A 15,854-nucleotide genomic window follows, 5' to 3' on the forward strand; every position below is an offset into this window, starting at 1 on the left:
ATAATAATCCAAGGAATTAGAAAAGGTTACCAGCAACATTTCCAAGTTTTTTGACGGTAATTTCATTTATATACCCATAAAATTATTTTGAAATAATTAGTTTGTTTGTTATTGCTGCCCTATAACTGGAAGACCAACATAAATGACTTGCAAAATGGAAGGATTTCCTTTCCAAAAGAAATCTAATCCATTAATACTTTTTGTTAACTCGACCCAATGTCAACAAACGCCAAAAAAATGTTAGGATTTTGCTCAACCACAATTTCCTTTTTTCTCAGTAATCAGGGAAAATTTACTGGCAAGTTTTTACTCGGGGTAAAATTTGGTAAGGTAACTTGTCTTAACAATTCATTTGCCTCAAGGGGCGTAGCCGCTAGTAATAGAAGGAATAATATTTATATTGTATTTGCTTTTCATGGCATTTTAATATTCGGGTGACGACGCCTCGTGACAACGCCTCTTAAGGGGAGGCGTTTCGTTTTCACTGTACCCCATATATCTGTCAAAACCTGCTGTGAAAATACGAAGATACGCCCCTTAAGAGGCGTTGCCACGAAAAGGACTATACCCTATAATATTCTTATTGCACTACTTATGAAAATTCCCATTAATAAGAAACCAAATATTTTCTGTATGTTTTATTATTATACCTTTTAATTAAGGAATAAATTTTCATACACATTAGAATAAAACTGAGAAAAATATCTCACTTTTTATTTTAATCATTTTACAGAATCAAAATATTCAAATACACAGGGTGTCTCTCTCTAATCTAAAAGCTTGAAAAATCATTAAATTGGCTATATATATTTGATTCTTTAAGGCTGAAGGAATTAATAATAGTTATCTACTGGTTTTATGGTAAATTGGAAGAAAAAAGGCCAACAGAATGCAATAATTTTTACAAGTAAATAAAAGGTAATTCAGAAGCAAATTTTAAGTAGACATATCAATAAAAATGAAAAATTTTTTCTAAACATTTATCTTGATATTTTTCTATTAAAGCGACACCCTGCATAATATGTTACAGTTATAGTGCAGAAAGCAGAAAGCAAATAGAGTTTTAATAGAAAGTATTTCTCATTAATTTAATACTTTCAGGTATAGGACATTCAATATTCAAGAATGGTATTTTTTCGTGTAATCCGCAAAGTTGGGTGTTGGGTTGTAGTCAAATACTCATGTTAAGTCAAAGTGTTCCTAATTATTACCATATGTATTTAAATATGAATTAGTTCATAATTAAGAACTGTTTGACTTAATGAGAGCATTTGACTAAAAAACCAACACACATTTTTATGGAAATACGCGAAAAAAATGACCCTCTTAATAATTCAAATCTACAGTAAAATTATAAAAATAAACAACACTAAAATTATAAATTAAAGTAGTTAAATTTTCATTACTTGTAAGTTAAATAAAAAAAAACAATTGTTGTTAGTTCACATTTTTAGAAAATTGATTGTTCATATTACATATTAATTGGTCTTGACTAAAAAGGAAAGAGTTTAAAAATATTTCACAGTGCTGATTTCATAGAATAGCAATTTAAAGAAAATACTTTATCAATGTTATCGTTTAATAAATAAAAATTCTGTATTTTGCTTTACAAAGATCAGTTTATCTAATCATTATATCACACTTGTAATGGAGAGTTCAGATAGATACAAACAATTATCAATGATTATATGAGTTTTATATTATTATCAATGGGAAAAAGAGTGCTTTTTTACATTTTTACTCATGAAGTACTTTTAATTTTACTTAACTTAAGAAAACATCATTAAAAATAAATAGTCACCTTTAAGTTCAAATTACTTAATTAATATCTCTTAAAGTACTCATGATTTAATTGCATTATTAAGCTAAAAATATTTTTAGAAAAAGTAAGCTGAAATTTTTTAAATATAATTATTATAAAAATCAATTTATTACTTGTAGGTCAAATAATTTTTACAAAAAAAGATCATTTTTCAGCTTACAAAATTTTTTTTAAGAATAATTATTTTGCAATGATGTTAAAAAGAAAATATGAGAGGGGGGGGGGGTGTATGCTAAATGAAATACACAAGCCTTGAATGTAACTATTTAAATAGCAGTCTGAATTCTTCCAGGGTTATCTTGCCATCTCCATCTTTGTCTAACTTATTCATCAGCGCTTCTTGTTTACTCTGTAATATAAATCAAGTTATATATTACGCCCCTGTTTGTAACAAAGGATCTCGCTAGCCGCTAAACCGATATGATTCTCCTTTACAGGGTAGCTTCTCATAGGTCCTGTGATGGTTAATAACTATTTGGGGGGAGGGTACCACCACCCTTCCAATAGAAGTCGCCCAAAGAAAAAAATCTACCTCCACAAAAAAATATTTTTTTTTATTTTTCTATTTTAAACTAAAATTAAAAAGGGGGATTCCCTCCCCCCCCCTAAATTTGTTTTATACTTTTACTTTTTAAATCTAAAATAAAAAAATGGGTGGTCAAAATCAACTCACTCTCCCCCTAAAGTGCCTATAGGGGCGTAGCCGCTTGTAAAAAAGTAAAAAGGATACCTTGTCCATTTTACCTCCGCCAAGTTTAGATAATTCACTAACATCTATGAAGCCACTGCCATCCTTGTCGATTGCCTATAACAAATCAATTATTTAGGAAAGGGAATAAAAGAGTGCTTTAAACATTTTACTCAACATACTAATTGCAAAATTAGGAATAGGTTTAGCTGGGATTTAAAGGGTTAAAAAAATAGTCGATGAATTGATTTACATCCCCAATCATGACACCCAAAATTATAATTAGTGGTTGTAACGTTTGGATACTAACTTAATAAACCCACCAATCATTCAATAAAACTACCCAAAGTTCTCAGACGAAGAAAACGTTATCATAAAATTTTGGGGATTAGTGTTATAAACAGCCTATTGTTCACTTCGTCCCTGATATTCAGCCGAGGCGAACGCATGCCGAGCCCTAATGTAAGTAAGTAATTATGATGTCAATTAGCCTGTCAAATCAAATTAGTTTCACTTATTTTTTATGACAAAACAATGACGTCATCGTTAATTAATATTTATCTATACTTTACATTAATTTAAACAAATATGCCATTTGCTTTACATACTTTTTATTAGCCCAGCCACTCTAGAAACTACTAGTTTTATCCAGTCTGTCTTGTGAATTTGTGATAATTTAGTGATTTTCCTTCTATTATTCGTGGAAAATTGTCTAAAATACGATACGTTACATGATTTAAAGTGGGGCTTAGAAACGGTTCTAATCCAGTGGTATTAATTTGGTTCGAAGACATATTGGAAATACAAAATCTTTTTTTAATTTAGTACTTTAAAGATATCAATATTAGTTATTTTTATGTAGGTTTGACATTAGAAAAGTGTTTGATAACATAAAATAGATTATGACGAGTGATGCCCTCTATAGTGCTTTTTGTCGCTGTGGGTTCTAGACCTCTCAATGCACCTTGAAACATACACTGCGTATTATAATTGCAGTGTAATGCGTCCATTCGTCCTATTGAACCTTTCACCTCCCCAACAACGAGCGGATGCATTACGTGTTCAGCCATGGTCGCAGGTTGAAAAACCTAAAATGTATATTTTACCTTAAAAGCCAATTCAGCTTTGTCAATATTTTTAGACTTCTCTGCATCTAACCATTCCTAAAAGAAAATTTATTTGTTATTAACGAGTTTCTTTACTAGTCAACATTTACATTTTTAATTTTAATCATACCTATTCTTCATTCAAATCAAATATTTAAAATTTGTTTTTCTGTTTATTGAAGTTCACCTTTTAGAATATTGATATACTTGTTTTGACAAAAAAAAATCTGATTTTTTCAATCCTTAGATGTTGAAGGTACAGAAAAGGGATCTTGTGCAGTTTAAGGTAAAATATTCATGGGACCAAGTATCTAAAAAAATCAATGAACTTTAAGGCTGTTAGCTGCCAAACGGCTGGAATAGCCAAGTTTCAATGATGCACGAGGATAGCTTTACTAAAGAAAACACGCGTAAAATAAATCCGTCATTTATGCGAGATATCTGCAATATAGAGTAATGGCTATTCCAGATTATTTGAATGCCTTCTTTTTCAAATTTTTGTGCAACCATAATGTATATCTAGCCGCCGTAGTCTTTAAAGTTCATTAATTTTAGAGATAATCGATCCCAGGAACATTTTACCGTGAATCTCATCTGATCCGAACAAGAAATGGAATGGCAAGACATCAATACTTTATTAAAGTATAGAAGTAAAGTTAGCTGGGTGACAGTATCTGCAGAGAAACATTTTTAAATTGTTATATAAATTACAATACATTTAGTGGGAAACAAGGATATGAAAATACATTGTACAAATAAATAAATAAAGCATTAAAGTACAGGGATCTAAAGGGATTTGACATTGGCCGATAAATTAATGTACATTCCGAATGATTATACATAAAATAACCCCTTCGGAAGATTACAATATATGGTTGAAACGTTTGGACACTCAACTTAATAATCCAACCAATCAATATTCACTAATCAAAAAGTCCCCAAAGTTGTTAAGCCAACGAATAAGAAAACGTTATTAAAAAAACTTTGGGGACTAGTGTAATAAACAGCCCATTGTCCCCCCCTTCTCTGACTAAAATATCAACTAATGGTTGTCAAGTAGGTAAGTTATGATTATAAACAGAGCTGGATCTTTAAATCGTTTTTATAGTGCGCTGAATCGGGGCGATTCAGATGTGAACCGTAGGTGCGCTGGTGGTTAGCCACAGCGCGCCTATAAAACATGGATTTTTATGATTTTCGGCGCGGTGTTGTTAAATCGCCTGCGCACTCACTAAAATATCGATACGTGCCGATACAATTTTTTAACTTAAACTGGGTCAGTACGGTGTTTTATATAAAATAAATATAAAATTTATTTTAAAATAACTATAAAATGTTTTCACGATAGTTTTGCAATAAAATATTAAACTAATTTTAAAAAAATATTTATTTATTAAATATGAATCACCCAGATTTAGCGCGGCAATGCCACTAGTTGAGTACCATTGCCGCGCCGGTTCGGCGCAACTGACCGCGCTGAATCGCCCATGCCATTTCAATTTAAAGATTGGTATTTAATAATTTGATGGCGCGTTGAATGAATCGCCCCGGTTTAAATCACCTATAAACGATTTAAAGATCCAGCTCAGGATAACATAATATTTTGTCAAAACTGAAGCTACTCTAAATAAATAAGGTTGTTAACAAAGTACATGAAACTATGAACAATGATTTTTAGTATATTGTACATCGCTAATGATGATGAACAAAATTACCTGTTCTAAAAAAATGTTGAAAAGTATGATCATCTCTAGATTGAAGCAATCAAGATTTAGTAAAAAAAAACTAAAGTATTTAAGCCAAAAAGTGGGTGGATGTTTTTATAAAATGTTCAAAAAACAGTCCCCTTTTTCTGAGAAGTTGCTCATGTTTTTCTGACATTTTGGATTGCGTTCAATTGTAAAAATGAAAATCAAATTCGTAAATCTCAAATTAATTAAGTAATTACAAGGAAAATGTTTAAAGAAAATAGAATAAAAAGAAAATATATGTGCACAAAAATATTTGTATGTATTTATGATTTTCGTTGTTTATTTTTTTGTACCCTAACGTCTGTCTTAATATCTGCACAGTTTCCCTTTTTCGATGCTAATACCGGGGATTGGAAGGGATAAGACAATGGATGATCATTTTAAGTGCATTCCTAATAATGATAAAGAAAATACATATCCTCTGGATTAAAGTTAATGGCTGAAAGTTTGGACACTTTTAGTTTGATTCAACCTATCAATCACTTTTTCAAGCAAACTAATTTAATTTTTGGAAGTTTTTCAGTGCGATAAATGTATCTCAGTTTATTTTTCCTTCAAATAAAATGTAAAAAATGTTTTGACATGTATGTGTATCATCTAAATATTATGTAAAATCGTACATGTAATGTGAGAAAATCCATGTATGTATCTTTTAGTATATGCGACCCACAAAATGGAGTTTTAATAATGTTCGCAAAAGTAGATAAATTATTTCAAAAGTTAATTTTTTCTATTCTTATAAAGTATATTGTTCTATGCGTTCTTACGTCTGTTAAGACTAGTACTAACTTTCACAAAAAGTCGCATATAGGTTTTAATAGCAGTGCTACTTATGGACTGGAATTACTGATCACGTCAGAAATCTTTCTTTGTGTCTATTTACTTTTCTTTTTTATCTGAGTAGTATAACAGTCTACTGTTATTTTTTCATTTTTTGTTGCATTGAGAATTATGCACATTTTTGCCTTTGTTAACCATAAATATTATTTGTATTTAATTTTATGGTGCGTTATTTATTGGACACCATCACAAAGCCTATCATTTTCTTTCAAAGGGAAGGTTAGCTATCAATTCCACAAAAATGTCCCATAATTTTACATTTAGAACAGCAAATTACTAAAACATTCGACGTCCTTTGATGATTCGTATTAAAACAAACCTCTCTGATTGAAATTGAATACGAACACTTCGCGAATATGGTTAATGGTTATATGCGCACGTGATGATACACCTAGGCTAGGAAAATGTCTAAAATTCTAAGTAAAGCTTTCATATTCTTATATGTTTATATTAAAAGGAAAATTCAATTTTATCAAATTTCAAACATTTTTTCTTATTTTTGTGTTTTTATTGGGTACTAGAATACAAATTTTCGGTGAAGTTTTTGCCAACAGTTACTTTTAAATTTTTTATGTTTTCCTAAATAATTACAGGTGGGTTTTGTACAATAAGATGCTAAAAACAATTCATATTGTTGCAATAATTCTATTGAAAAGTTGACATAAATTAAATTCTTAATAGTTAATTATCGCATCTTATTATAGACATCTTTCCGAAGTTATTAAATTTAAAAAGATTAATTTCAATTTCATTAGAACCGAGCGGCCGAAGGATTAGATTATAATTTTATTTTATTATTCGTAAAAAATTAACTAACATACGGTGTATGATTTTTCTGTATGGCCTAAAACCTGTTCTAATCCAGCGGATATTAATCTGCTTCGAAGCCATACTGGAAAAGGCATTAACCCTTGTCCCTGGTATTTCATAATTACCTTAACTGCATGTGATTTCTTAGCATACTCAATGAATTCGTTTCTATCCATAAACCCGTCATCGTCGGACATTCTAAAAATATATTCAATCATAATGTGTGGTTTTGGGTTTCTAACAGTAGCGCAGCTACTAGATAACTACGGTATGTCATTACGTCCAACAATAAGTACATCTTGTTGGTATAATTGGCTGTTATTTACTTGTTGATTCTAAAAGTTCAACATAAAAACTAGTACTAATTGTTAATTTAGAATTATAAGTAAATTTCTTGTTTAATTGAAGATTTTTTTTTTCATGCTTAGATTTTTGTATATTTGTGATTATTGCTATGGTTATGTTAACTATGGATATAGTTGTTCTTTTTATAATTGAAATAGATGATAAATAAAGTTAAATTTAAATAATTAACATGCGATGCAATGGAAATTGAAATTTTCTTGAAAATAACTTCACAATTTTTTTATTCGATCAATCGTTATTAAAAAATTCTTAAAAATGCTAATTTAACATGTTTTTTAGTTAAAAAAAACACTTTTTTTAATTATAATGTTTTTTGTGTGATTTATTATCTTATTTGTCCAAATTGTAAAATAATAATATCTTACAAATTAAAACTTTTTCTAAATTTTTTTAACCTACTTTAAGGGTTTTAATATTACACCTAAACTTTAAACCTATGAACATCATACTGTGAACATCATATAGTAATATTGCAAATAAATACAAAGCTATTTAAATTACGTGGATTTATTTTTTTACCTTTTTTTCATCTTATTCTGCGCCATTCTAGAGAAAATAAAGTTTCAAAAGTGGCAGAAAATTTTGCAAAATTACTATATACAAATTATGCCTAAAAAGGCGCAAGTTAAGCTTTTTAAATTAAGAAAAATGTAAGATATTTTGAAGAAAATTAAGAAGTTCTGGAAATTGTCATGTGTGACGTTATAAAAATACGTCTTAAAAGAAGCGAAAGAGATGGATTTAGGCATATTTTTATGACGTCACCACATGACACTTTCAATCGCTTCGAATTGAAAAGGTTTTCAAATCTTTGTAAAGGAGAGTAAAGGTTATCTCCCATGCCTAACTTCAGAGGAGAGCTTTTACCCGGCAGGGTCGATACCTCATTGCTTTTACCCTGCCGGGATAATTAATGTCCTATAAAACCTAATATTATCTAACCTTAAGTTTATAAACAGACAAACTACATCCCCTCTCCATTATTATATATTTGTCTAAAAGTTAGGCGGGCTAAATTTAGCATATAAATATTCTATTTTGTATTCTACTTTCCTTTTGAGAGGGGGGGGGGGGTGAATTGACAAAAGAAAATATTAGGGAGTAAACATATTAAATTTGATTTGTTATGGATGAGAACACTAAAAAGTTAAAACAAAGTCTATGGGTCGATTTTCAATTTACCTGGTGACTCTGGCAGTCTCTTTATCATCAAGCTGGAGCCCATGTCCAGCCAGAACATCCATGTATCCTTGGACAGGTATAGGACCTCCGGCACTCCCACACCGTGCCAACATCTAAACATTATTTGAATCAGTTTGACTTTATAGTAGCGTTTGGTGTAAAATAAGAGAAGTTACCTCAAATGTGACATTTAGACAATTACCTTTTTTTACTTTACGCAAACTGCTTATTCGTACAACCCAGACAAGATTTTATAAAAATATCCAGTAATTTTAAACACTTCAATGAGAAAAAAAAATATTTCTAAAACTTTGGGACCATTAGAAATTACAGAAAAGTGTTGCATTCCTTCCTGAGGTTTACTTACCCTTTCAATTCCTTCCCTAAGCTTAGCGTCCCTCTTATTCTTGAGATGAGAAACAGCCGCCATTTTGAATTTGTCAGCTGTTCAGTGATGGTCCTTTTGATTGATGAAGTTTTTTAATATTTTGTTGATTTCTTGTGATGGTTTGATTTTGTGTTTGTTTGTTAGATTGTTAATCTGTTGGGCATTTCTTTCAGGTTATGTGCTACTCATTTTTTTCTGAAAATAAATATGTTAAACATAAAAATAGGCAATTACAGTAACAAATACAGGATTTTTTTTACAAAGACAAACAAAATAGAATCATGAAAAGTAAAAACGTTCAAACGTCGAACATTTATTGTTAATAAATATCTAAAAAATATAATTTTGAAAAGATGTTTAAAGAAGCTGCGCTGATAAAATATTCCAAAAAAATAATAATGTATATCATTTTAAAGTAAATAAAGCATTTATACAGTGTGTTTTTTTTATGAGCACTTTTTTGAAAGCAATTTTACCCCACTTATAGTTATCAGAATTTAATGATTAATGGCTTATTTTCTTCGTTTTTTAAGGGAAATTATGAAACAACAAAAAAAATTACAGATTTTGTTGAAAAAGTACAGTAAAGTTGAAAATTAAAAACTTAGGTGTCAACATCTAAACATGGTTTTAGCGCATTTTTCTTATGCTCAAATAATCAACCTTTTGCAAGAATGGCTGCTAAACACTTCAAAGTTGAGATATAGAGCTAAAAATGTATACAGATACTATTATGGACATGTACTAGAACATATCAAAGTTTGAAGGTCATATCTCAACCAGGGAGGGAGTACTGGCCCCCCAAAGTCGACTACAGAAAATCCATTTTTTTACGAAAAATGCGCTAAAACCATTTTTATATGTTGACACCTAAGTTTTTAATTTTCAACTTTACTGTACTTTTTCAACAAAAACTGTAATTTTTTTTGTTGTTTCATAATTTCCCTTAAAAAACGAAGAAAATAAGCCATTAATCATTAAATTCTGATAACTATAAGTGGGGTAAAATTGCTTTCAAAAAAGTGCTCATAAAAAAAACACACTGTATATACATTGAATATTCAAATTATCATTTTTAGAATATTCCAATTTGAATAATGAAAGATATTTACCCCAAAAAAATTAAATATAAAAATATATTTGTTTTTTTTTCGGATAATATGTATATGTAAGTAATGCAGCTAACAAAAGTCAATAGTTTATTATCGCATCTTATTATGAACAGCTTTCCGCAGATATAAAAATGAACAATTATAAGATAAAAACCAGTTTTGTTAGTCCTGAGAAGCCGCTAACAAAACTGGTTTTGATATTGTGATTGTACAATTTTAAAATCTTAGAAAACTGGATAATATACGATACGATACATGTTTTATCAGTATAGCTAAGAACCGGTTCTAATCCAGCGTATATCAATTGGTTTTGAAGCCATAATGGAAAAATAATTTATTTCTGGCATATTTTGTAAGGACATGCATAATTATTATAACATTTCTTTTAAATTGAATATTTATATCTAATTATTTCTACACATATTCTTTCACTAGCGGCTGCGCTTCTAGCATCTAGGGGCTCTATTTTTTATAAGATATGGAAGGGCAAAAAAAGTCTAAAAATATACCCAGACTTATTTATAAAAATATATATAGCCTAAGACCAACTTAGGGCCGATAAGGAGATTCACTGTAAAGGAGAACCATATCGGTTTGCGAGATCCTTTGCTACAAACAAAAAAAGGCTTACTACTTTATAAAATTCTTTGTATGATAGATGATTCCTACCTAAATAATCAATCTCAATTAATCTTGTCCCATTTTGAATAACATCATTTAAAACGAAAATAAAATGGAAAGATATCTGAATCTTGCATCAGCTTAGAAAAATTATTCTACCATTAAAACGTTGAAAGCAAAAATCCATTAAACTTGGCCATTCTAGTAGCGAAGCTGGATCTAAATGCTCTATGTCTGTATGTCATAAACTTTCGAGTGAATTTTTTTCTACGCTGTTTTCAGATCGGTGTTCTTTTAGTCCATCTGTTTCGTAGTTTTGTTATTTTAACAATGGTTTCTGTGTTCCGAAAGGTTAGCTTCTAATGAGCGTTGTTATCCTTGTTTTGATATGAACATGAATTCTGATAAATAGTTCAAATTTCTCATCAGAATGAGGATAAAATTGCCTTAGAAATCATCTCATTTTTCATACTCTGAATGAAAACCTTTTTTACTTTAAATGGCTATGAAGAAAAACAAACTTTTAGTAGCAAAGCTTCATTCTAATTCTAAATGACTGTCTTTGTGTCCATTTATGTGTATGTCAAAAAAGTTCAGTGGGAAACGTGATTTTCTCTGCTATATGAATAAAATAAGTTGATAGATGTAAAACGGACGTAGACCATTACCAAGATATAGAGTGGCTGCACTACTTATAAAGAGTTTAACGAAAGAAGAACATATTGTGAATATAGAAAAGTTTTGCTTTAAAATTTATTGTGTTAAATAGAAGATTGCGTGGAAAAACTAGACAAAGACAACCACAAAATTCAGGTGTAGGACAATGGATGATAAATTAACCCTTCCTCTTCATACATAGTTTGCTTTTAAAGTATTTGATTAAATGGGGAAGGGGGAGATTACTTTTTATTATCAATTGTCCCATCCATCTGTGAAGAAACCCGATATTAATACAAAAATAAAAGGAGTTGAAGGAAAGAATAATTATTTGTCAAAAAAAAACTATTGTAATTATTTTTGTGGTTGGTGAGTATTTACATTGGCTCAACTTTTGTTAAGGATTGTTTTGGTGCTAAATGTATTTAAAGTACAGCTAGAATAAAAAAAGTCAAAAGTAACAACTCTAAAATCACTTTACTTGAAAGATAATTTTCTTCATTTATTTGTAGTATAAAAAAAACAAATACGGAAAGTGTCATGTGTGACGTCATAAAAAAAACTTGTAAATCCATCTCTTGTCAAGGTTTTCCTTTCCCCCTTCTCCTCTCATTCTTCCTTTTTTTCAAGTATTTTTATGACGTCACACATGACACTTTCAGTATCTCCATCAATGATATACATTTATTGTCGTCGAAATATAAAGACTGTCAATTTGTAATTTATGTTGAAAAAGTGGAATATATACCTGGGTCTATAAACGAGGCTGAATACTTTCTTAGGTTGATAGTACAATCAAAGAGTTGTATGTATTAATTTTTGTCAGGGCTCGGCAGCCAGGAATGAGCTACTTTTAAGTTAATGAAATGTCTTTAGATATCTAAGCTTGTTCCAAATATCCGTTTATTTAGTAAGATAATTTAACCACCTAAACATGTATTGATTGACGGATTATGCACAGATGCCAAGTCTCATGAGGTTGCAAGATTTAGTTTGACTTTTCTATTAAACACAATAATGAATTATATAATCTTTAAATTAGGGTTTGGGCTGGATATACGACCATTTTTAATATCCGGCCGTATACCGGATATTGAAAATATCCGAATACCGGATATCCGGATAAATAAGTATCCGGCCCAACCCTACTTTGAATTATTAGGAAACCAAAAGTACAATTTTCCTTGTCCAATTTTTACGGCGATTTCTTTCTAAGTGCCTGACAACCGCAAATCCCCCCCCCCCCCCTCTACCCTTATTCTTCAATTCAATTGTATTTAATTTACTCCAGTGTAGTTGTATTAGGTTTGGTTGTAACTTTTAAAGGGGTGTAAAAGCACTCACCGTATGTTAGTTTCCCTTTTCTTAATAACAACCTAACCATACCCCTTATACTTTTTTTTGTAAATTAGTGAGTGTTGGGGGGGGGGGGGGGTTAATTTGATTTGATGGAAAGCACACCAATTTCGAATGACAAATTTGTTTTGAGAAATATAATGACTAAACAGAATATTTTCTCAGAAGCAATACCATTATCATGATGTCGGATACATCAATTGAAGATAAATTTATCTTCTTCTCAGACTGCATCTTATATGTGATGAATTCAATATTTCTATATTGTTCGTGATAGTTTCTCCCCCATTTACTTATCCCTTTAACAAGACATTCTTCATCTTAATTCTGGGGGGACCATAGCAACATGGAACTAGATCTTTTTAGGAGATTCTATACTTTTACTATTGCAGGCAACCAACCTCTTGATTGCTAACCCTAGAGAAGTCCTAATTGTGCATTTTAGGTCGATATTCCAAAGCATAACTCCCTCGCCAAAAGGCTTATTATATCATCTAATGTTTTTTTATATAATTTTGAGACATTTTTTGAAAATTACCAATCGTTTTGAGCCAAATGCTAAAATTAATTTGAAAAAAAATTATAAATAAATTCATTTTTTCCCCTAAATTTTTACTGTCAGTCTTTTGAATGTCAGACTTCCATTAATTTACATGAGCAAATAAAAAACTAATTAAATTTTTTGTATGACTTTCATTTTTTACCTCCACTTTTTTTGCTAGCTTTCTTAAAAAAGGGAAAAAAAAGGGAAACAGGGATAATTATTTGTGCTATGGAGGATATTATAAAAAGAATTTATTATCTTACAAAATAAAAATAAAAGCATGCAACCTGTAAAAGAGTATATACGCCACTGCAAAAGAAAGATTTTTTTTTTAGATCTGCTTGTCAATAGCTAATCCACTAATCCATGAAAAAGGCCAACTGTAGTTTAGGATTGTTTCTAGGGACAAGGGATCATGCATAATCAATCAATTGAGACAAAAGTTATTATTTTCAACCTCTATTGTTTTGTGCAAAATAGTTTAGTTGAGAAACATTATCCCTTGTCGCTGAGTTTGTTTGCCTAAATAAAGTCTTATGCAACTCTTCAGATAGTCAACACAACACAGTAAACTGCATTTCTTAACAATTTTGTTTTTTTTAGCACAGATTAATTGATATAGAATACAAGATAAGTAGCTTTAGGGATCTTTTAGAATATTCATAAATAAAAGAAGTTTGAGTTGTCCAATAAGATCTCAGAAACTCCTGAAATATGAATTTCAGTGAATCTTTTCTTCTTCTTACGGGGAGTGATTGGTAGCGCATCTAAGGTCTAAAAATATATTTTTTCATACACATATGTTACAATGAAGCGTGTTGTTAATTTTTTGTTTAAACTTTTTCTAAAAAATCCTTTGTTTGCTTATTGGAGTAATATGTGATGGCAAAAACATGAAAATTGGTGTTATAATATATGAGTATCCTTTTTGCTAACATAAACTTATAATATAATTTTATATTTAACAAAAGATAGCAAGAATGAACAACATTAATGTATTAATATAGCAAAAAAATTCACAAAAATATTATTTTAATTCAAATATTATTATTTTTCATGAAAACTGATGCCTTATTGAAAGAAAAATTATTACTATTTTTTTGTGTACAGAAATATAAACCATTAAACATCTAGAAATTATTTTCTAAGGCTTATTCTAAAAAAATCAGAACCATTCTTCTAGCTCAAATAAAGCCCAATTTAGACTACTTAATAATTCTTATATTATGTAACCGCGTTATTACACTTTGAATTATTATTTTGAATTGGTAAGACATACGGACGGAAAACTGACCCTAATTATTGAGTAGCATGCGCTACTAATAAAAATACGTCAATTTTCACAGTTCCAAGAAAAGCCTCCTGTAAAACCCTATTCAAGAAGGCAAAACTTTGCGAATGGAAAAAAGCTAACGCTAGTTTGTTATTGCTACAATTTTTGGTTTATGTTAGTACCTACATAGTACACATACTACTTATTCAAAACAAACTGAATATATATAGTATAAATATTTGAGACATCTCCCTAGAGACTTATCCATAAACCTATATCGACAAGGATAAAAACATCTATGCATAAACAAAGATAAAGAGAATTATCGAAAGCTTTAACATATAAAAATGTTTCTACAATTTCATAAAGAAATAATGTAAAAAGTAAATAAAAAGTTTACCTCAAGGTATAAAAAACGAATAAAGATTATGTTGAATTTTATTATTTATCACGGTATTAGTTACTTTTTAGATTTAAGATCTAAAAATTAACTTTTCTTTTGTTCGGCCCAATAAAAAAAAGATTGCGGTTTGTAAAAAAAAACATCAGCATATTGACTCAGCAAATTATTTTGAGATTTCAAATAGCCTCGTCTTAAAAATGGCTACAAAGGTCGCAATATTATCAAATGAAGACGGCTGCCGACTGTCGGGCCATAGAAATGGGAAAGCTGTTACTAATATATCAAAAGTTATGTTTGTACCATTGTACAGTAAAATTTATGAACAATTTTTCTTCCTATTATATTTGCTACGCTTTTGTTAATTTTCACAAATAAAAGGGTATAAGAATAATAAATACAAAATAATTTTGAAATATAAAATATTTTGCTTAAAAATGTTTCTTGTGAAAATCAATGATAGATCTTTTTATACAAAAAAAATCATAAAAGCGGGGAGAATAATCCCCCCATCCTTACATTCAAGAGTTGAAACCCGGGGATCTTAAGAGATAAGACAATGGACGATAAATTGATGTACATCCCCAATGAAATGATGACACACAAAATTACCCCTTTCTATAGATTAAAATAAGTAGTGGAAAGGAACCTTTGAACAATCAACTTAATGAACCAACCAATCAAAATTCAGCAAAAGTCCCCAAAGTTGTTAAGCCAACGAATAAGAAAGCGTAATAAAAACCCATTGTCCCCTTTGTCTTTGGTTGAAACCACTGGAAGTAATAAAGATAAACACTTACACTAAAATAAAATTGATTTTTTCTTAATCCATTTTTATTTGTTGTGGTTAGAGTATTGTGAATAATATCTATCTATAGAACTTTATTATATTGATGGATTCCAGGTATAACAGGCATAGGGCAATTCACAAAAAAAAT

At 29.8% G+C, this 15,854-nt stretch overlaps 1 protein-coding gene across 2 annotated transcripts; it reads right to left on the minus strand.

Annotated features, from left to right (window-relative positions):
• Positions 1 to 625: 625 nt before the first annotated feature.
• LOC145319237 (uncharacterized) lies at positions 626 to 9,150 on the minus strand. 2 transcript variants are annotated; one of them, XM_080161240.1, is made up of 7 exons: positions 8,933 to 9,150; positions 8,566 to 8,678; positions 7,903 to 7,929; positions 7,143 to 7,215; positions 3,617 to 3,673; positions 2,553 to 2,627; positions 626 to 2,171 (listed from the first exon to the last, which is right to left on the minus strand). In XM_080161240.1, exons 1-7 carry the CDS (start codon positions 8,993 to 8,995, stop codon positions 2,085 to 2,087), a joined length of 495 nt encoding a protein of 164 aa, XP_080017366.1. In that variant the 5' UTR covers positions 8,996 to 9,150; the 3' UTR covers positions 626 to 2,084. The 2 variants fall into 2 exon arrangements, with proteins under 2 accessions (XP_080017366.1, XP_080017367.1); XM_080161241.1 differs by lacking the exon at positions 7,903 to 7,929.
• Positions 9,151 to 15,854: the final 6,704 nt, after the last annotated feature.

Source organism: Acartia tonsa, chromosome 5 (genome assembly GCF_053477335.1).
Source record: "Acartia tonsa isolate MP-2025a chromosome 5, ASM5347733v1, whole genome shotgun sequence".
Classification (NCBI taxonomy): domain Eukaryota; kingdom Metazoa; phylum Arthropoda; class Copepoda; order Calanoida; family Acartiidae; genus Acartia; species Acartia tonsa.

Bases quoted from the DNA above. Each gene is read 5' to 3' on its own strand.
- LOC145319237 (XM_080161240.1), bottom strand. From the start codon at position 8,995: ATGGCGGCTGTTTCTCATCTCAAGAATAAGAGGGACGCTAAGCTTAGG. The intron at 7,930-8,565 runs GTAAATTGAAAA...TATTTTCTCTAG, and splicing joins GAGACTGCCAGAGTCACCAG to AATGGCGCAGAATAAGATGA. The intron at 2,172-2,552 runs GTATCCTTTTTA...TTTATATTACAG, and splicing joins GCGGAGGTAAAATGGACAAG to AGTAAACAAGAAGCGCTGAT.